Raw genomic sequence first — 22,501 nt, 5'->3', positions numbered from 1 at the left:
AAAGAGAGAGAGGTCTTCCAGCCACTGGTTCACTCCCCAGGTAGCCGCAATGGCCGGAGGTGTGCCGATCCGAAGGCAAGAGCCAGGAACTTCTTCTGGGTCTCCTATGCAGGTGCAGGGGCCCAAGGACTTGGGCCATCTTCTACTGCTTTCCCAGGCCATAGCAGAAAGCTGGATTGGAAGAGGAGCAGCCAGGACTCCATATGGGATGCCGGCACTTCAGGCCAGGGTGTTAACCTGCTGTGCCACAGCTTCAGCCCCACACTCATTTAATCTTAATCATCCTCTTTAAAGGCCCTGTCTCCAAATACAGTGAAATTGGATGTTAAATATATGAATTTTGAGAGTACACAATTCAGTCTATAACAGCCAATCTTCTTTTTATATCCCTGGAACCAAAAGATACCCTGTTTGGTATTTATGTAGTCATGGCTCCCTCCAGCTCCAAAATGTTTAAAAGGACAAAATGAGTGGCTTAAGAAAATCATAATAATGAAAAGCATTTCTTTATCCTGAGACATTAAGCATTAAGTATTTGGTATTTCACAAAGAGAACTCAAAAAGTCAATTTTTTCATGAGTGCTTCTAGAGTACCTCTGATGTATTTGACATGCTACTTTTGGTAGAAAGGGCACTAAGATGGATAATGTGACCCCTGCTTTTGACATGTTGCAGTTTTGTAGGAGCATCTAAATGCACATACACAAACACACATAGTCCAAAGTACAAAGTGATCAATAAATGTCATGGAAAAACTAATAGGATATGTCATGGGGGTTTGGAAGAGAGGTAAATACAGGGTTAACCGTAATAATCCTTTATTGATTATTTGCCATGCTTTAGCACATGATTTCATAATTTTTTTAAAGATTATTTATTTGGAAGTCAGAGTTATAGAGAGAGAAGGAGAGGCAGAGAGAGGAAGGTCTTCCATCTGCTGGTTCACTCCCCAATTGGCTGCAAGGACCGGAGCTGTGCTGATCCAAAGTCAGGAGCCAGGAGCTTCTTCTGGATCTTCCATGCGGGTGCAAGGACTTGGGCCATTTTCTACTGTTTTCCCAATCCATAGCAGAGAGCTGGATCAGAAGTGGAGCAGCTGGGGCTCTTACCAGCGCCAATATGGGATGCTGGCACTGCAGGCAGTGGCTTTACCTGCTATGCCACAGCGCCGGCCCCCATCATGATTTTTAATTTTAGGATCTTCCATAATGAGATAGACCAAGTGCTGTATATATCAATGGACAAAGCATTGTGTTTGGTGCCCTCTCAGATGCAAAGTTGATTAATACACATGTTCTTTCCTCTAGAAATTAATAATGCAAATAGGCAAATGTATGAATGGGTGGTCAGCAGAACAAACTTCTGTCTGTGCTTGGGAAGTTGGAGAGTCATTACATTAGGTGACAGCAGCTTTGTGCACTGTTATTTGAGGAAAAGCTATAGATTTGCAGTGCCTTGGTGGCTCTTGGTGAATTGCTGGGTTACACCCTTCAGCATGAATTGACTGTGGGTGGGAAATTTTGTACTGAGACCAAGGAACTGTGACTGTTCAGGACAGCATCCAGCTAGAAGTGAGGTCTGACAATGTGGTCAGGCTCAGTTCCTTCCACTGCCTCCCAAACTAGAGGATGACTGAGGGCATTCCCTAGCCCTTCAATATGACCTGTGGCACAAAGAGGAAGTCCTGCTACTGGGGTAGCAGGAACCTGAATATCAGTTCTGGAACACATAGGAGAGATGACAAGGGTGCTTTAGGGCTTAAAAGTAGGAAAAGGGATCAGGTAAAATGAATCAGAGAGAGCAAGCCTAGAAAATAATGAGGGAGAGATGAGGTACACTGACAGATTAGTGAAAACAGGAACAGCTAGAGTATTGAGCAAGTGCAGTATGCCTCCAATAGCCAAGTAGGCCTTGGTGGAAGTGGCACAGGCTTCCAGAGCAGAGCTCCAAGACTTGCCCAAGCACACACCAGGGGTGAGCAACAGAGCTGAGACTGGAATCTGCTGGCCCCACTTAGCCACTCCTGTCCTCTTCTGTCTTTAGCTGACTGCAGTCAGCTAAACCTTAGTAGGTGCCTCTCCGGCCTGGGCTAGTTTTGGGGGAGAAACGGACTTTTGCTTTCCGGAGCAGTCTGAGGTATAATGGCTGGCCTCACCGGTACGTGCCTGCTTTGGTAACAAAACTGCCTCCGAGCGAGCCGGCGAGGTAGCTACCAGCAACCGCAGTTGTAGGGCCTGTGAAGCTCCTGGGCAGCCCGGGCTGGACCGAGCAGCGGGGCAGGGTAGCGCCTGGCAAACGGAGATTTGAGCCGCTGGTGGGCGGGGAACAGCCATTGTGACCTGCCGGGTCCCTCCCCACCCGGAGCACTGTGATGCTGCCGGGCAGCTGCCAGCCCGGCGTGTGCGTCCCCAGCCCCCCTCCCGCCTAGTGTCACAACAGCGGAGGCGGCGGTATCTGGAGCACTTGGGGCGGGCAGGCCCAGCGGGGAGGCGAGCAGGCGAGGAGAGCGGCCGCTATGGTGAGCCTAATTGGGGCGGGCGCCGGGGCCGGGGTCGGGGGGCACCTGCCTAGACCGGGGGTGGGGCAGACGGATCCTGCGTTTTGAATTCGCAGAGCTGGAAGCCTCCTGGGGGGAGTCAGCTCAGGGTCGAAGGGTCCGCGCCGTCGGGCAGAGGTCACCTTTTATCAATGAGGAAAGTAGACCAGGAAGTGAGATTTGCGCACGCAGGTGAGGGAACCCGGGCGGAGCGAGTGAGATTCTGAGTGACCCTCAGTGAGCAGCTTGCGGACCCCAGTAGGAAGAAAAGGGAAACCTTAGTGTTCCGGAAAGGTGATCTGGGCTAGGGCTGGGGCTGAGGAGTGATACGGTAAGGTCCCCAAATGTGACAGAGGACTCAGGACTTCACAGTCTTCCCCAGCCTCCTTTCCGGGGTCGTTCTCTGCTTCCCCGGGGCCATCTGCTTGGGTTTGCAGCCCCCACAGCTCCAGCGCGGTTAGTAGCTTCCCGGGCACCTGGTGCCGACTCCCCAGGTTGACCGCCCCCTGCCCCGGAGGCTAGGGGACCTCCAACTTCTGGCTGTGTTTCTAACTCTGGCTTAAGGGTCTCTGAGAGGCTCCTCCTCCCCCCATCTCTGTTCCTAGAGCAGATCTTATTTGCCAGAGAGGCCCCTTCCCCCCAACTTGCAGTCTCACTTTACAGAGTCTCCTCCTCCTGTCCCCGGTACCCACCATGGCAAGAGGACTAAAATACCCCTCCCAGAACGCTTGGAAACCCAGGAATCTTCCAGAGCCCTGACATTTCAGCAGTGGGGAGGGCAGTTGGAAAGGTTGGTGGAGGGTGGGGGCAGAACAGCCTATCTCAACAGCCAAGGTCAGGTTCTCTGGCACTCCTTGCTCCAGGTGTCAGTGATAGAACAGGCGGGGCAGAAGCCCTCTTCTCCTGACTACTGATATTTCTGAAAGCCCTTGGACCTTCTGGCTCAGCCCTAGCTGTGCTTCTGGCTCCAGGTCTGTCCAGTACCCTCCCTCTTCAAGCATACTCTCAGGCACACCTGGGAGCTTGAAGCATTTGGGAGAGTGGCCAGAGGAACCGATTTCTGCCTGATGCTCTGGGTGTGGAAAGAGCCAAGATGAGGGTTCAGAAGTTTGGCTCCTGGCTCTGCAGCTAATTGTGTGACTTAAAAAGGTCATGTAACCTCTCTGGACTGGTTTTTCTTATCTACTAAGTGAAGGGGGGTTGGGTTATAGTTCAACTTTCTGGGCTCCACATAGATTTTATTTTTAAAAACTTCTTCTATAAAGAATTTCAAGCATGTACAGAAGGAGAGTTAGTGGCATGAAAGTCATGTATGTATCATCCGATTTCAACAATTGCCAACTTCTGACCAGCTTCCTCTAATTTCTTCCCCACTCCATTATTTGATGCAAATCCTAGGCTGCATACTCTGGAACTGATGTTTGGTATTTATTGTATCTAGTGTGTAGCTAGTACTTTATAGTGTTCAAAGGGTCTTCTGTTGCATGTATTAATTTTTATCTGAATGTCATACTGACTCTCAGAGTAGAGCCTAAAGGAAGCTCACAGCAGGGAAACCAAGAGTCATAATCCAGCCCTCTGAGCAAACCTCAGTGTGTTCAATAGTTAGGATTCAGAAAATATCTGGTAAGTCAAACACTGAAACAGAAAAGTCTTATCTTAAATGTGCTTAAGAATTTAGAAATGTGCCTAAAAATTTTGAAAACCCATGGTTTAATATTTTGGAAAGGAAGTATCTTTTATTTATTATGAAACACTGAATTGTATGTAGTAAGTTCTACTTAGAAAACTTATTTACGTGCCCAGTACTGCCTTGAGATGCAAACATCTTTTATTGAACATTTCCCACTCACAGAACCTTTGACTCAGTCCTAAGAGCCTAGAGTGATACAGCTATAAGCCTTGCCCTCAACAATCCATCCCTCTGAACTGACTGTACTTCCTCCTGCAGCAGGTTGTTACAGACGGTTGACCCTCCATGTTCCGTGTTCTCCCTCCCCACAGGGATTGGGGGAGGTTTCCCTGGTGTTAAGGAGAATTCAATTGGCATTTCTGAGGTCCTGGATGAGAAATACCTAACTAATCCTTATGCATATTCTACAATGCATTCCTCTGGTTCCTAGGCAGATGAGTGTTTTTCTGTATGAATTTTCCCCCCTTCTCTGCAGTCACCCACTCCACCATACCACCAATTTCCTTTAGTGTTTCAATCCTGAAGCCTAAAGTCAAGGCCGGTAAAAAGCTGAGTAGGAACTTGAACTGACAACCTCTTCCTTCCAAAGACTCTGTTCTTAACTACAGGACTGTACCGTATCAGCAGGCTGATCCTATAACTGAGCATTCTTGTCTGCTCCCAATGTCCTTCTGGTGAGCAACTCTCCTGGGTACTGAGACTCAGGCACCTTTTTTGGGAAGTGATATGGAGAGCACTGGCCAAGTGCCCCAAGCCAAGCCCATGTCAGAGATACCAGGGCACAGAGAACATTTCTGGCGTTTATGGGGAGGTGAGGATATCTGTAACACAGCCTCTTTAACTCTATTTCTTTCTTTCTTTTTTTTTTTTTATTTTTTGACAGGCAGAGTGGACAGTGAGAGAGAAAGGTCTTCCTTTGCCGTTGGTTCACCTTTAAATGGCTGCCGCAGCCGGTGTGCTGCAGCTGGCGCACCGTGCTGATCCAATGGCAGGAGCCAGGTACTTCTCCTGGTCTCCCATAGGGTGCAGGGCCCAAGCACTTGGGCCATCCTCCACTGCCTTCCCTGGCCACAGCAGAGAGCTGGCCTGGAAGAGGGGCATCCGGGACAGAATCTGGCGCCCTGACCAGGACTAGAACCCGGTGTTCCGGCACCTCAAGGTGGAGGATTAGCCTAGTGAGCCATGGCGCCGGCTCTATTTCTTTTGGATTTGGTAGCACTAGTTCAGATGGGAATTGGCATCAAATGGCACCAGAGATCCTATCTCCCTTCCTTCTGTGTGTGAAGGAAGAGTGTTCCGGGGGCAAGGATGACACTGCTGTGTCTGCAGTCCTTTGACAGTCTGCCCAGTGCAGGAGGCATGACAGCTTTGCAGGGTCAGTGTATACATTCTGATCCGAGAGCACTGTGCAGGGTCCTCAAGGGGCTAGAGGTCACTGTCACATCCTCCCTTCCCATCACTAAGTGTTGGGATCCCAGAGGTTCCCCTCTGAGCAGGGGAACCTTGATCAACAGTGTTTCCCCTGATTAACAGAGCAATGGCTGGGGGCAAATCTGCTGGATAAATGAGAAAGAGCTGGTGAGTTTTGATGGGGACCTTCCTGGTTCAGGTCTGGCCCTTGCAGAGCTGGGGGACTGCAGTAGGGGTGTTAATGTCAGTGCTGAATGTCCTTTCTGAAGGCGCTCCTGAGTGACCATGAAAGTGAAAAATAATTTTTGAGGAGCAAAGAATAATGAATAGGGATGGGTGGGGGGATGTTCTCAGTGAGAGGAAGTGGATCAATGCTGTTTTTCCACCATGATGGCCCTGTCTGTAACCTTTGTGGCTGGCATTTTGCCTGTCTCCCTGTTAGAATTTCTCCCAGACAATGAGCTGGAGAAGAAAATGGGAGAGTGGAGTGGGCACAGAGTACATTCGTCCTTTACTGTCTTTCCTGCATTTGCCCACAGTGTCGGCTAAAGCCCAAGGAATTTTTTTTTAAAGATTTATTTTATTTTACTTACTTTAGGGAAAAACACAAAAAGAGATCTTCTGTTGCAGGTTCACTCCCCAAATGGCAGCATCCCCTGGCCAAAACTAGGAGCGTGGAAATCTTCTGGGTCTCCCACGTGGGTAGCAGGGGCCCAAGTACTTGGACATTCTCCACTGCTTTCCCAGCTACATTAACGGGGAGGTGGATTGGAAGCAGAGCAGCTGGAACTCAAGCTCTGATAATGGGATGCTGTGTTCCAGGTGGCGACTTAACCTGCTATGTTACAATGCCCCCACGCCCCATGACCCAGGAACTTTTGACATCACAGGGTCCCTTGTGCTGATGTTAACAACCCCCCCTGCAGTTCCTGATGTTGGTCTTATGTCAGCCTGAGCAATCTGAGCCCCTCTCCTGAGCCACTTTCACTTCACTAATGTTAATTTAGGTCAACTCTTTGCTCTTGCTGTTTCTGGCTTGCTATCTATCTTTGTTCTGTTCTGCGATTCCAAATATGCTCTAATTGAAGGCTTCAGAGCAGCGATAATTCAATCTTTGATGAATCACATTTGTTCTTGCTTTAATTATCCCTCCCTAAGACTGGATCCATGTTCCACTTGCTATCCCTGACCTAGGTCCTAAAATATATGTGATTTATTATTCTAGCCGGACAACTAGAAATAATTCAGTGTAATAATATGCTTCCTTCAAACAACTATGTGGCATTTGGATGCACAGATGATCAGGGGAGTGTAGATGAGTCTCAGGTTTTCACATGACATGCACTGCTGGCCTGTGTGCATTCCCTTTACAGATAATATGACAGTTTGGCTGTTTTGTGATATTTAGAAATGATTCAGAGCCTTCTTGTACTCAGAATAATAATTACCTGATATTAGCCCTCTGAGAATAAAGCAAAAGGAAATGGCTAATATTAAAATGAAAAGAATGTGATTGAAATAAGGAAGGGTCTTGCCATAGAATCATAAAAGGAAGGGCTGAAAAGTTCTAGAATTCCAGTTACTTCTTCAGTTTCCTGACCTCCTTAATGGAGAGTGAGCTTTGGGGAGCAAGGGTCCTCTGTTTTACTAACTGAATCCCCTGGTCCTGAGCACAGTGCTTGAATGCAGCAGGTACTCAATAAAGGTAGACTTGATTAGAAAGAAAAACCTCCCTGAAGGGGCTTGCGGTCCATTTAACAAGAAGAGTGACAGTGCATAAGAAGGTTACAGGAAAAGAACACCTAGGTTGGGTTCTTGAGGTAGACTTAGGAGCAGCGTGAAAGAGGCAGGAAACTTGAGGGCATCTGGAATATGGTGAGATGAATGCAATTATAGAGATGGAGGGCCCTGTGGGCGCACATTGCTGGGGCCCTGTGCTGGGCTTTTATGTTTTGGACTTCCTGGAGGGAGTGACATTTGACTTGAGACCTGAAGGGATGAAGGAGTTAGCCCAGTGCTGTTCAGTGCCTTCTTGAACATAAACCCACAAGAAGTATTTGTTGTAGGAATGAACAGAGTGGGTAACTTTTGTAGTCATCTCTACTAGATCTGTGTAAACAGGGTGTCATCCTTTTTTGAGGAAAGGAACTTCTAGGTCTGTCCATCTCCTTTAATTTCACTCTGGATTTTTGGGCTGAGGGGCTCCAGCAGCACACCAGGAAGCCTTCTTGCCTGTCAGGGACCAAGCACAATGGAATTTCTCTGAGCTGTACAAACCCAGATTCAAAATAGAAACGAGAGAGAGAGAGAGAGAGAGAGAGAGAGAGAGAGAGAGAGAAATAGTGTGTGAGTGAAGGAATGAGCTCCGATCAGCTGAAGAAAGGAGTCTGAAATATGAGTTTGGAGCAAACATATGACTTAAATAGCCACAGATGACCCTTGTCCCCACTCCCAGCTGTACACACTGTCCCTGGGAAACATACTATTGAGTCTATCAAGGAAGGGTGGCCCATTTTCCAAGAAGCCACCACAAGCTTTCTCAGTTCTCTGCTCTAGAGATTTTTTTCTTTGGAGTTTTGCTAAATAAGGGGCCATATTATCAAAAAACTATGTGGATTTCAGAATTTTTTTTGGCACCAAAATAAATTTTAAAAATGTTATTTATTTGAAAGGGAAAGAAAGAGATAGAGATATAGACAGATAGAGATCTTCAATCTACTTGTTTACTCCTCAAATACTCACAACAGCTAGGGCTGAGTCAGGCAAAAGCCAAGAGCCTAGAACTGAATCAAGCCTAGAACTCCCATATGGGTGGCAGGGACTCAAGTACTTTGGCCATTGCTTTCTGTCTCCAAAGTTGTCATTAGCAACAAACTATGGTCTGAAGCAGAGCTGGGACTCGAACCCAGACACTCCACTATGGGATGTGAATGTCCCAAGTTGCATCAGCCAAATACCTGCTTCTGTTTTTCCCTGTACTTTTTGAAGTCTCCATGTGTATACCTGGTATTGCTCTCTACTATCAGGCTTGCACTGATGTATACCCCAGTGCCTTGAATGTTCAGAGTGCAAGTGAGGCAGGAGGTTGTGTGGTGTAAAGGAAAGAACCCAAGCTGGAGTCAGAAGGCCTGGGTTCTAGTTCAGGCTCTTTTGCTGCAAAGCTGTGAAATACCGAATCTGTCCCTTTACCTCTTGAACTTCAACTTCTCATCTGTAAAGTAATGGGGAAAGAATCATACTAGGGTATTCAGGAGGCCAGTCCAGCTCTGGTATCCTGAATGTTCTGAGCTAGTTATGACAGATGGATGGCCTTTCCTGGGCTTCAGAACTGGCCCCCTAAGAGCATCAGCACTGAGTCTGCTCTGTGCTGCTTGTCTGTGTAGAACTGGCAGGCAGAGACTGGGATAGTGACCAGGCAGAGTGGCTGGAGTAGGTTAGCTCAGTGCCTGAGCTGGGGGAAGTCCATGGAAGAGCTTTGGATAACTCTGTGTGCCCTGAAGGAGCAGTTGTGAGAGGCCCGGCAGAGTGCTGAGAATGTATGCACATCAAAGAGCTCTGTGAACACTCATCTACCTTCAGATTTCACCTCTGATTTTTTTTTCATGTAACTTTAATTAATTAGTTTGAATGGTACACACACACACACACACACACACAAAGGATTTTCACCCATTGGTTCACTCCCCAGATACCCACAACAGACAGGGAAGACTGGAACTCATTCCAGGCTTCCTATATCGGTGACAGAAACCCATCTATTTGAACTTTCATCTGCTGCCTCCCAGGGTGTGCATTAGCAGGAAGCTGGATTCAGGAGTGGAGCCAGGACTTGAACCCAGACTCTCCAATATTGGAGAGTTAGCTCTCATTTGTTGTTTCATTCCTCCAATGCCTGAAATGGCTGGGGCTGCACCATGCTGAAATCAGGAGCCAGGAACTCAATCTGGGTCTCTCATGTGGGTGGGTAGGGGTCCAACTACTTGAGTCATCATTGCAGCAGGTAGAATTGGAAGCAGAGCTGGTACTTGAAAATTACTCTGATATGGGATGCAAGTATTCCAAGTAATGTCTTGCTGGGCCAAATGATCACTCCCTTAAATGAACTTTAGTTATTTATGTTAAAAAGATTTATTTATTTATTTGAAAAGCAGAGTTATGGAGAAAGAGGGAGAGACAGAGACACACACACGGAGAAGTATCTTCTATCTGCTGGTTCACTCCCCAAATGGATGCAATGGCTGGGGCTAGACAGGCCAAAGCCTGGAGCCCAGAACTTCTTCTGAGTCTCCCATTTTTGTGCAGGGCCCTAAGCACTTGAGCCATCTTCCACTGCTTTCCCAGGCACATTAGCAGGGAACTGGATCAGAGGTGGAGCATCGGGGTCTTGAACCAGCCTCCATATGGGATGCTGGCATCATAGGTGGTGGCTTTACCCACTACCTCACAATGCTGGCCCCCATTCAATAAACTTTAAAATCCTGTTTTCCCTCTCAAATGATTATATGAAATGGAGCAAGGAGAACCCATACCATCTCATAATAAGGCAGTTAAGTGAGTGATGACCCTACTCCTATTTTTCTGTTTCCTTTTTTAATTTTTAGTAGGGTGTACTATAATACCACTAAAAGTGGTATGATGCCACCCTTATAGCTATCATCTAGACACACTAAGAATTATTTTTTCCTATTTTTACTTTACTTCCTGCCTCTGTTAAAGTATTTTAAAGTGCATACATCATGACATTTTATGCCTTAATTTTTCAGGTACAACTCTAACAAACAAGGATATTTTCATAGTTATTCACATTTTTCTTACCATGCCTAATAAAATTCATCAATTTGTCCCCCAAATATTTTGATTTGGTCAAGGCAGAATTCTAAGTTCACATACTATACATGGTTGTTACACTTCTTAAATTTTCTTTTGATATGGAATAGTCTCCTCCACCACCTTTACTTTTCATGAATTAAAAAAGCTGGATGAAGTTTCCCTGTAGAATGTTCCATCTCTTGGATTTATTTTGTTTCCTCATGTGACTTGACTTGTCTCTTTGATCTTTATGTTTCCTGTGACGAAGAAGCTAAATCTACAAGTTTAGCAGATTAAGGCTGATTTTTTTTTTTTTTGATTGAGAGATGGATAGAAAGAGACCCCATCTGCTGGTTTACTCTCCAAATGCCTGCAGTGATGGGGGCTGGGCTGGGACTGGGCCAGGAGCCAGGAACTAAGATCAGGTCTCTGACCTGGGTGGGAAAAACCCAACTCCCTGAGCTGTCATCACTGCTGCCCTGGGTGTGCATTAGCAGGAAGCCAGAACCTGGAATCAATCTCAGATACTCCAGTGTAGGATGAAGGTGTCTTAACTGCTAGGCTAAGTACCCACTCCAAGGCTGAGTATTTTTGACAAGAATTCCTTATGGGTGGTATTCTACATGTTCTATTGCCCTTAATGTCTGGTTGGGTCACTATTAGTGGTGGTTAAGATGGATCAGTGTTAGGTTGCTGACCCTTGTCACCAGTCACTTTTTGACTGGAAGTAACAATGATTCTTTGGCTCTATGTAAATGTCTAGTTCACCATCAGCTTTTCACCTAATGGTGTTGACATCTGTGTTCAAATCACTTTTGTGGTTGGAAACTGTATTTCATAATCTGTCATTACTTCAACATTGGTGAGCATTCTTCTGCTAAGAAAAGGAAATTTCTGGGGTCTGTGTTGTGTGGCATAGCAGGTGCTGGCATCCCTTGTGGGCACCAGTTCTTGTCCTGGCTGCTTCACTTCTGATCCAGCTCCCTGTTAATATACCTGGGAAATCAGCAGAGGATGGCCCAAGAGTTTGGGCCTCTGCACCGTGTGGGAGACCTGGAAGAAGCTCTTGGACCCTGGCTTCAACTTGGCCCAGCCCCAGCTGCTGCAACCATATTGGGAGTGAACCAGTGGATAGATCTGTCTCTCTGTCTCTGTAATTCTGCCTTTCAAATAAATAAATAAATAAGTCTTTTAAAAAAAGAAAAAGAAAAGGAAATTTCCCTAATTATCAGGGCTCTTTGGATAGGGACAAATGACTTTTTCTCTGAGATTTTTCCTTTTTAATAATGGTAAGGAGTTGTGAATTTTTTATATATGTCCTGTTTCAATTAAATACTGTCATTATTCTTTTTGGTGCTTTGATTATCTTGTCTTTGGCAGTGGCTTGGACATTATCCCAGCCTTGGTTAGCTTCTGTGATTTCTGGTACTCTAAGATGTTCCTGGCTCATCTTGTATTTTCTTTGTATCAGGCCTAGAAGCCTGCATTTCTCCAAGGAACTTTGGCTTCTGTTAGTGGGAAATGGCATTGAGAGAACTTCCTTTTATTTTGATTGGTATAGCTATTCTTGACATTTGGGAACACCTATGAACCTGTCAGTCATTTCTGGGTCTATGTTATACTTGTCTATTTTATATAAATTTTGTTTTATTCTTTTTTTTTTTTTGGTGGGGGGGGTTTCTTTTTTTTTTTTTTATCTTTTATTTAATGAATATAAATTTCCAAAGTACGACTCATGTGTTACAATGGCTTCCCCCCCCATACCGTCCCTCCCACCCACAACCCTCCCCTTTCCCACTCCCTCTCCCCTTCCATTCACATCAAGATTCATTTTCGATTATCTTAATATACAGAAGATCAGCTTAGTATACCTTAAGTAAGTATTTCAACAGTTTGCTCCCACACAGAAACATAAAGTGAAAAATAATAGATGATTTTTTTTAAATGATGATGAAATCAGATCAGACCTATTGTCATGTTTAATCCCAGTGAGAGTCAAGTTGGGAATTGATAATTTCTTTCTTTCTTTTTCTTTTTCTTTTTTTTTTTTACAGAAGATCAGTTTAGTGTACATTAAGTAAAGATTTCAGTCATTTGCACCCCCATAGAAACACAAAGTGAAATATACTGTTTGAGTACTCGTTATAGCATTAAGCCTCAGTGTACAGCACGTTAAGGACAGAGATCCTACATGAGGAGTAAGTGCACAGTGACTCCTGTTGTTGACTTTACCAATTGACACTCCTGTTTATGGCATCAGTAATCTCCCTATGCACCAGTTATGAGTTTCCAAGGCTATGGAAGCCCCTTGAGTTCTCCGACTCTTATCTTGTTTAGACACGGTCATAGTCAAAGTGGAGGTTCTCTCCTCCCTTCAGAGAAAGGCACCTCCCTCTTTGAAGACCTGTTCTTTCCACTGGGATCTCACTCACAGAGATCTTTTTGCCAGAGTGTCTTGGCTTTCCATGCCTGAAATACTCTCATGGGCTTTTGTTTTATTCTTAAGAGGGGTATATGTGTGTATGTGTGTGTGTGGGGGGGAGAGTGGGAGAGGGAGGGAGAACTTGATTTAGTCTGTGAAGATTGACAAATTTGTTAGTATGAGACTAAAGAGGTCATCAAAAGAGGCTGAAAACATTGCCATCACTGGCAGTTTCAGGTCCCCAAGGCTCTTTGCCCTTTCTCCTATGATATTTGATTTTCCCAAAATATCACTACATCCTCCGTGGAAAGAACAAGAGTGCTGCAGAAGGGGGCTCTGACGGTCAGATTGGAGACATAGCAGCACTGTAGATAGGGCTAGGGGGGTGGTTGGGATATGGTGGTGATGATGGGGGCACAAGGTTCAGAAAGTTGAAGGTCAGGGCCACAGAGGAGACTGTCTCCTAGAAGGAGAACGTATAGGATCAGGCTCTTTTCAGGCCCCTTAACATCTCCTCAGTTTCAGACACGTCCCTAGGGAGCCACAGTTGCTTGCTAAATTTGAGGCAGTTCTGGGTTGATGATGTGCCAGTGTGGGCTGGTTTCTAGGTGAACACTGCTCCTCTTAGGCTTGAATTGGGTCCTCTGATGGAGGCAGAGCAGAGACCCTCTGATAAAGGACAAAGGAATGGAGGCCTGAGATCTCACACTTCCCATACATCTTTCAGGTGTAGACAAAAGTGTGCAAGGTGATGTCATAATGAAAATGATATCGGTAAAGGAAACAGGAACAATCTTGGTTAACTTATGATTTTCAGATAAGAGAAGGCTGAGTAACTCAGCCAGGGTCACACACACATCATAGCAAGTAAGAAGTAGGTTGAGAAGGTTAGATTTGAACCCTGAGTAAGCAGTTTTGTGAGGGAAGCCTTTCTCTGGACACTCAGGGAGCACCCTCGCCCCCCGCCCCCACCAGACTGTGCAGGCCTGTGTTACATACTGGCTGCTGTAGAGACCTGTGGTCCGTCTTTCCCAAAGGTAAGAGCTGTGTGTCACTCAGATCTAGCACAGAGACAGGTGTAAGAGTAGTCCTGACAACTCTGGCTCTTAGAAATGTTGCTCAGTGAGCTGCTCTGCTTGTCATGCCTGGAGGATCCTCCAAGTTTCCAGAAATTCCATACTTTGAGGTGGACTCTGCTTGTTTCCATGCCCAGCCACGTTCTCTGGAGGCTCTGCTGCTGGCTTGTGTTACCTGGAGATGGAAAATGCCAGGTCAGGTCATGGATAAGAATAGAAACCCACAGACCAGCACATGCTTCCCTGCTGGGCTCTGGCCAGGCATCATAGGCACGGAGCCACCTTATGTGGGTCAGTTCCCTGCTGCGGCCAGGGTGTGGGTGTGGGTGTGGGTGTGGGTGATGCATCCATCTTCCAGCAAAACATCATGTGGGTTTTTATTCTCTCTCTCTTTCTCTGTCTCTCTCTCTCTCACACACAGACACACCCTTCCCCTCATCTTAAACTCTCAATACTAGAACCAATCAGGTAATTGTGCTTCATAGAGAACACTCTAAAAGTTAGTTGTATTTAACACTTGGCCTGACACAGGCAAGGGAACAGGTTAGATTTTCCAATTTCTTAGCATTCAAGGAAGGCCTGATCCTAACCCACCAGCCATTTCCTGGATGGCGTTTCAATCCTTTCTTATTTCTGCCTTGTAACGATAGCACTAATGACACCCATGATACAGACTTCCAGAATGTGTTGGGCCCACAAGTGTTCATCTCTTCCATGATGTTCCGACTCTGTGTATGCGTGATGTCTCAGAAGTCAGGGTTTAGGAACACATGTGTATGCTGCCGCTGCATCTGCTAGTTCAAGGATTTTCCTGCTGTTATCGTTTGTTCTTCCTTTGGCTTTCTTCATCAGTACAGGAGCCTTATGGTTTGGAATTAGGCCCTTATTTCATTATGTCATCTCTACATATGCCCTCTTTTTTAAAAAGATTTATTTTGACAGGGTGACAGAGAGAGAGAGATTGAGAGAGAGAACATTCCACCTCCTGGTTCACTCTGCAGATGGTTTCAATGGCCAGATCTGGGCCAGGTAGAAAGCAGGAGCTGGGAACTTCATCCAGGTCTCCCATGTGGGTGGCAGGATCCCCAACACTTGAGCCATCTTCTGCTGCTTTTCTTAGGCCATTATCAGGGAACTGGGTTATAAATGGAGCAGCCAGGACACAAACAAGTCCATGTGGGCTGCCAGCATGGCAGGCAGTGGCTTTACCTGCTATACCACAACGCTGGTCCCGCCCTCTTTTTTTTTTTTTTTTTTCATTTTCCTGTAAAAAAGATTAACACTGGAAAGTGACCTTCAGAAAAAAAACAAACAAACAAACAAACAAACACAAAATAGCTGTCTTCTTTGGAACCAAGTTTTGGTCTAGGTGCAGCGGTGCCCAGGCAATTGAAACTTCAGATACCATCCTGTTACAAGGACGCCTGGCTGGAGGAATGGCTATCTTGTAAGTTGAATGCCTAGTTCTCAGATGTGGTCCCTCAGTCCATTGCCAGGGGCCTAGGGCTCTCTAACCTTGGTGCTATTCTCTCTCCACAGAGGGAATGCATATCAGTCCACGTGGGCCAAGCAGGAGTTCAGATTGGTAATGCCTGCTGGGAGCTCTTCTGCCTAGAACATGGCATCCAGGCAGATGGCACCTTTGGCACTCAGGCCAGCAAGATCAACGATGATGACTCCTTTACCACCTTTTTCAGTGAGACTGGCAATGGGAAGCATGTACCCCGGGCTGTCATGGTAGATCTGGAGCCAACTGTGGTAGGTGAGTATTGACTGAGATCTCTGCAGAAAATAACTTGGCACTGGAGGCCTTGGCCTGCTGTAACTAAGGAGGCAGCAATTTCAATGAAAGATAGGGTGACTCAGCTAGAGCCCAGCAGTACACATGAGTACTGCCAGCTCCTTGGGTCTCTACTGTCCTGGGGAATCTTATAATAGGGAACAAGGGTCTGAACTAATCTCTGTAGAATAAAATGCCCTCTATTTAAATCCCTTATGCCTACTAAGAGACTGAAATAGAAGATTGTTAGTAAATACTAAGAAAAATAAAACCAAATTATTTGGGAAATTGTAAGAAGCCCTCAAATAAGACAGTTTCCCAAAGCATAGGCTTCTGATTCTGTAATAATTTCAGACTGTCCTTACAGGTCTGGTATTACCTTTGAAGTATCTTATTTACAAAATTATATAACAGCAGGTGCATACGTTCACAACCAGGGGTTGCTATAGTTCTAGAATGAACTTTGTTCAGATTTAGGGAAACAAAGAGGAATTCCTACTTCTTTTATCTTGCTGCTCAATAGTGCCACTTCCTCTTAGTCAGCTTCAAATCTGGGTCCTCTAGCAATGGGTAGACAAATTCCACAGAGATGTCTGGGCAAATGCCTGTGAGGCCTGATCACTGATTTCTAGGGGCAAAAGACCACATACAGGTATTCCACCCCCTGGATGCTTTGTACAGATGCAAAAAATTCAGGTGGCCTTCCCAGGCCACTGCACAGATGGCTGAGTTCTCTGGACAAGGGGGAGTACAGGAATCATGAAATAGAGGGGAGATGGAGATAGGGCTGATTAAGTTCAGCCTTCCCTGTGTCTACTTTGTGGGGAGCTTTGGAGGTTAGAACTCCCTTGAAAACCTCTCTAGGGCTCCTGAAGACCCGAGCATAGCTATGCTTAAAAGTTATTCTGGGATTCACTCAGTGTTTGACATATATTATTGTTGCCTTGGGATGTAGGTGAAGGAAGTGACAGTTCCTGGTAGGGCCAAGGATCTGGGCAGGTCACCCTGAATCTTTCTCTGTGTCCCTAGAACATTTTAATGCAAGTAAAATGATCAATTGTTGGCATAAAGTATAATTTTGCAGCATGAAAGAAAAAACAAATTGTAGCCAATGTAGCCAATGAGGGGTCAAGGTGGAAGGAGAGACTATCATTTGTTGTTGGGTAAGCTTTGTAAACCCAAGGCATTTTAAAGTTCTAGCTAGCAGAGCAGTTGCTTCTCATTGCCTGCTTGAATCCCAGCCTCTGTCTCTGTTGGTGGAATTTTCTTAGCCTTTTGCCAGTTTCTCATAGGGTTGTCTGGTTTCACTTCATTATAGTTTCACACTCAGGGACAACAGAAGAGTATCATGTGGTACGCTAACCAGGAGGGAGGCTTCTCCCTGGAAACCAGGTGGTAAGACTTAAGGGTCCCTCCTCTCCTGGCAGATGAGGTTCGGGCAGGAACCTACCGCCAGCTCTTCCATCCTGAGCAGCTGATAACAGGAAAGGAGGATGCAGCTAACAACTATGCCCGGGGTCACTACACAGTGGGCAAGGAGAGCATCGATCTGGTGCTGGACCGCATACGGAAGCTGGTAAGCATTGACCAGGACACAGGCTTGGTGAACATACTTGTATTCATACCTCTGCTTTTAAAACATTTTTCTTTTCATTTTATTTGAAAGGCAGACAGAGAAAGATATACAGACAGAAATCTTCCACCTACTGGTTTACTCCTCAAGTGCCTGCAACAGCTGAGGCTGAACCAGCCTGAAGCCAGGAGCTTGAAATTTAATCTGGGTTTCACCACTTGGATGGCAGGGACCCAAGTACCTCAGCCATCACCTGCTGCCTCCTAGGGTGCACATTAAGAGGAAGCTGGAATTAGGAGGGGAGCTAGGACTTGAACTCAGGCACTCCTGATGGAATGAGATGAGATGTTAGGCATCTCAAGAGGTGTCTCTGTCTCTCTGTCTTTCAAATAAAATGAACATAAAAGTAAAAAATGGTAACTATAACTATACCTTGAATGCCATAAACATACATGGCTATAAAATTTCTGTAGTTAATAAAAATTGTTTAGACCCTTTAGGTTTCCTGACTCCATTTTTATTTTTGAAATTTGTACCTTGGGGGCAGGCGCTGTGGCATAGTGGGTAAAGCCACTGCCTGTAGTGCCAGCATCCCATATGGGGGCCAATTTGAGTCCTGTCTGCACCACTTCCAATCCAGCTCTCTTCTATGGCCTGGGAAAGCAGCAGATGATGGCCCAAGTCCAGGACCCCTGCACCTGCATGGGAGACTCGGAAGAAGCTCCTGGCTCCTGACTTTGGATCGGCACAGCTCTGACCATTGTGGCCATCTTAGGGGAGTGAACCCGCAGATGGAAGACCTCTCTGTCTTTCTGCCTTTCAAAGAAATAAGTAAATCTTTAAAAAAAGAAAGAAAAGAAATTGGTACCCCTAGTCAGCTACCAATTTTAGTATATGTGCTGCCTAAGTTGGGTCCAGACGTGTAGGTCAGCATTTCCCACAAAATCATATGAGAAGAGAAGGGAGGTGGGCCAGTTGGATCTCTCAAAGGACCAAGTCACTAATCCCTGTGGTTCTGAAGCTTTCATTCCTGATGTACCTGGGGGCTTGTGCATGTGTGGTTTGTCACCCCATGTTTTGGCTATTGTTCCCAACATCAAAATAACTGCTTTTGTGTTTCCTTATTCCTTCAGGTGTTAGGATTTCATTCACAAAAACTTGAGGGATAGGATAGGGCTCACAGAGTGGGCTTACCTGGCTTCATAGTTTCTTCTTATGTTCTACTCTTTCCAGACAGATGCTTGCTCTGGCTTGCAAGGCTTCCTTATCTTCCACAGTTTTGGTGGAGGCACCGGCTCTGGCTTTACCTCTCTGCTGATGGAACGTCTCTCCCTTGATTATGGCAAGAAGTCCAAGCTAGAGTTTGCTATCTACCCAGCCCCCCAGGTCTCAACTGCAGTGGTTGAGCCCTACAACTCCATCCTGACCACCCACACTACACTGGAACATTCAGATTGTGCTTTCATGGTGGATAATGAAGCCATTTATGACATCTGCCGCAGGAACCTAGACATCGAGCGCCCTACCTATACCAATCTCAACCGCCTCATCAGCCAGATTGTGTCCTCAATCACTGCCTCTCTTCGCTTTGATGGGGCCCTTAATGTGGACCTCACTGAATTCCAAACCAACTTGGTGCCCTACCCCCGCATCCACTTTCCACTGGTTACCTATGCCCCCATCATCTCTGCTGAGAAAGCATATCATGAACAGCTCTCTGTGGCTGAAATAACCAGCTCCTGCTTTGAGCCCAACAGCCAGATGGTGAAGTGCGATCCAAGACACGGCAAGTACATGGCCTGCTGCATGCTCTACCGGGGGGACGTGGTGCCCAAGGATGTGAACGTTGCTATTGCTGCCATCAAGACAAAGAGAACCATCCAGTTTGTAGACTGGTGCCCCACAGGTTTCAAGGTGAGCAGTGATGCCTTAGGGAAGGGAAGGGAGATTGCCAAGGATAAGAGAGAATGATATTTTAGACTAAGATACATACAGTTGCATAGGAGCTTCAGATTTGTTGTGATATGAGGCGACGGATTTAGGTAACATTAATTTCACTCACCTTTGGTTGAGACACAAATATTGCTGAAGCCATTTTAGAAAATGTTTGAATTTTGTACTTTTTTTTTTTTTAGAAAACATTTATTTAATGAATACAAAATTCATAGGTATAGCTTTAGGAATATAGCAGTTTCCCCCCTCCATACCCACCCTCCCACCCCCACACCCATCCCACCCCGTACTCCCTCTCCCATCCCATATTTCATTAAGGTTCATTTTTAATTATCTTTATATACAGAACACCAGCTCTATATTAAGTAAATATTTTAATAATTTGGACCCACATGCATATGCAAAATATAGAGTACTGTTTGAGAACAAATTTTACAGTTAATTCTCATAGTACAACTCATTAAGGACAGAGGTCTTACATGGGAAGTAAGTGCACAGTGACTCCTGAGGTTTTAACAATTGACACTCTGATTTATGACATCAGTGGTCACCTGAGGCCTATGACATGAGCTGCCAAGAGAGGCCTTTTGAGTCCACAAACTCTGTCAGTATCTAGACAGGGCCATAAACCAAGAGGAAGTTTTCTCCTCCCATCAGAGAAAGGTACCTCCTTCTTTGATGGCCCCTTCTTTCCACTGGGATCTCACAGAGATCCTTCCTGTAGATCTTTTTTTGCCATGATGTCTTGGCTTCCCATGCCTAAAATGCTGTCATGGGCTTTTCAGCTTGATCCGAATGCCTTAAGGGCTTATTCTTAGGTCAGAGTGCTGTTTAGGGTGTTTGTCATTCTGTGAGTCTGCTATGTGGACTGTTTCCCATGTTGGAACATTCTCTCCTTTTTAATTCTATCTATTGTTATTACCAGACACTGGTCTTATTTATGTGATTCCTTTGACACTTATTCCTATCTATATGATCAATTACACTTAATATGATCACTTTAGTATATAAGATGGCATTAGAACCACCCTACTTAATGTATTTGGAGTCCCATGATGAGTTTTTAGCTTTACCCTTAGGCGTAAGTCCGTGGGAATGTGTGCCGAAGTGGAGCTTGGTACTATTTTTAATTGGTTAATCATCTTTGATTTTTTTTTTTAATTGAAGAATAAGTAAATGATTTGGTCCTGTTCTGAATCACAGTGCTTTTGTGGTTTCCTTTTAAGCTTAGGCTGCCTGAGGTTGATTTTAGTGGATATTTTACACTTCAGGTACATCATCATTTTGTGGTCATTTTAACCTTAGAATTTACCAAATTACTCAAGTTGTGAAAGAAGTATAATTCCCTCCTTTAACAAAATATATATCTCCCAGTTTTTCTTGAAGAATTAAATATCTATCCTGTAAATCTTCATTTGCAGTAACAATGAAATAGTTGTATTATATGATTGTGAATCACTGGTGTTTGGAAGCCCTGCCATTTTCCATTATTATTAACCGGGAGTAGGAAGAAACTGAGGAAGTCAAGTGGCCTGTCTCAGGTTGGGGTTCACAGTCTGGAAAGTACCAGACTTTGAGGATCAGTAGTAGGGGAGATACAGAACAGCTGGGGAAGCCCCTGAGCTCCAAGAGCAGTGAATGTTGAATGTTAGAAGCCACCATTTGAGTTGGATTGGCAGAGCATGCAGTCTGGCTCTCTGCATGTGAGCTACTTGACCACTGTGTCCTGTGTTTCCAAAGCCTTTTGTCAGGTAACTGTCATATCATTCATCATAACTGCTCCCAAGTCATGTCTTTAATAATTCAAAAGTTTACTGAGCACCTGTTATATACCACGGGTGGTTGCATAAGTAGCTGGAGGTAAAGTATTGGCTTTGGTTTGGGATAATATATGTGGGGAGAAGAGCGATTTCTAGGAAAGTAGCCTTACATTAGGATTGGGCTGGGGTCGACTTGGAGACCCTGACATACTACCAGTAAGGAATCCCGTTTTCCAGATACCTTTCAGGTCTTTATTGATTGCTCTGGAATATCCCTATAGCTTTCAAACAACCTTTTACCCTTTTGCAGAGAAACCTCTGTAAATTTGCTTACTAAATAGCTAAAGTGGAACTTCAGATGACAATGTAGGAAAAATAGCTTCGAGTTCAGAAACTGATTTGCCTCTAAAAAGGAATATATTTCCCATTTAGAGATAAACATGTACTGGGCACTACCCACTTAATCTCTCTTTTTTTTTAAACTTTTATTTATACCCACTTAATCTCATTCATTGCTCTCCTTTGTCTACTTACTACTCTCCACCTACATTTTTCTTTCTCATCAGCTCTATTCTCCTATTTTTTCTCCTTTGCAGAGTCTTTAGATTCCCCAGAACTTCCTCTGAATCTTCTGTACTAAACCCCACTTGCTTTTACTTTCTTCAGTGTTCAACTTTATCTCCGTGTCTCCAACTTCCCAGTTCTCTCTGTCCATGTTCCACCCAGAGGTCCCAGTCCCACACCATGACCATGTCTTGCTGCTACACCTGGTGACCAATATGCTGCTGTCGTGAGTTGTTCTTTGGATGACATGTATCTTCCTCTTTCTGGTTCCCAGGTGGGCATCAACTACCAGCCTCCCACAGTGGTGCCAGGAGGGGACCTGGCCAAAGTCCAGAGGGCTGTCTGCATGTTGAGTAACACCACGGCAATTGCAGAGGCTTGGGCCCGCCTTGACCATAAATTCGACCTAATGTATGCCAAGCGGGCCTTTGTGCATTGGTATGTTGGAGAGGGGATGGAAGAAGGAGAATTTTCCGAGGCCAGGGAGGATCTGGCTGCCCTGGAGAAGGATTATGAAGAAGTGGGGACTGATTCATTTGAAGAAGAAAATGAAGGGGAGGAATTTTAAATATACAACCTCTCCCTTGGCTGTGTCTCTTTTATTTATGCTGCTCCGCCGAAAGCACATTTATAACTACTCAAGAGTAACACCATTCTCCTGCCCCCTTCTGATTCCTGTCTGTATAGGAGCAAGGTGTTGAAACAGCAAATATGGGGCATGGGATTGGGCCAGAAATGGATGCTGAGCTCTATCAGATCCTCTGCTAAATGAAAGCAGCTTTGTGTCACATGGGAAAAGAGGGCTACTGTCTCTGGGTGAGGGTGAAGCCAAGTTACACACGTGAGGAGGCCTCATCAGGAGCTAAGTTTTAGATTAGGCTGAATCTGCTCCAAGACATAGCCTGCTGGCTGGGGAATGGTAAAA

The 22,501-nt window shown here is 45.3% G+C and overlaps 2 protein-coding genes across 3 annotated transcripts in view; both read left to right on the top strand.

Annotated features, from left to right (window-relative positions):
• Positions 1-15,621, top strand: part of PEX26 (peroxisomal biogenesis factor 26) — a 54,726-nt gene extending 39,105 nt beyond the window's left edge. The window contains exon 5 of the mRNA XM_089304327.1: positions 15,486-15,621. The gene's annotated coding sequence lies outside the window, so the exon portion shown is untranslated. The remainder of the gene's footprint in view (positions 1-15,485) is intronic.
• TUBA8 (tubulin alpha 8) lies at positions 2,016-22,163 on the top strand. Of its 2 annotated transcripts, none has more exons than XM_008250150.4 (5): positions 2,016-2,518; positions 15,486-15,708; positions 17,154-17,302; positions 18,533-19,213; positions 21,851-22,163. In XM_008250150.4, the coding sequence occupies exons 1-5, from the start codon at positions 2,516-2,518 to the stop codon at positions 22,142-22,144; spliced, it is 1,350 nt and encodes a 449-aa protein (XP_008248372.1). In that variant the 5' UTR covers positions 2,016-2,515; the 3' UTR covers positions 22,145-22,163. The 2 variants fall into 2 exon arrangements, with proteins under 2 accessions (XP_008248372.1, XP_089160448.1); XM_089304322.1 differs by having other exon boundaries at positions 2,057-2,518; positions 18,533-19,085.
• The last annotated feature ends 338 nt before the right edge of the window (positions 22,164-22,501 follow it).

The sequence above is a fragment of the Oryctolagus cuniculus genome, chromosome 9 (assembly GCF_051225735.1).
Source record: "Oryctolagus cuniculus isolate XC-2025 breed Fujian yellow rabbit chromosome 9, ASM5122573v1, whole genome shotgun sequence".
In the NCBI taxonomy this organism is placed as follows: Eukaryota; Metazoa; Chordata; class Mammalia; order Lagomorpha; family Leporidae; genus Oryctolagus; species Oryctolagus cuniculus.
Note: the sequence above shows the minus strand (reverse complement) of the source record. Positions and strands in the feature narration are given on the sequence as shown.

Excerpts from the sequence above, each read along its gene's own strand:
- TUBA8 (XM_008250150.4), top strand. Across the intron at positions 15,709-17,153 it reads TCTGGAGCCAACTGTGGTAG|ATGAGGTTCGGGCAGGAACC; the intron begins GTGAGTATTGAC and ends CTCTCCTGGCAG. Across the intron at positions 19,214-21,850 it reads GGTGCCCCACAGGTTTCAAG|GTGGGCATCAACTACCAGCC; the intron begins GTGAGCAGTGAT and ends TCTGGTTCCCAG.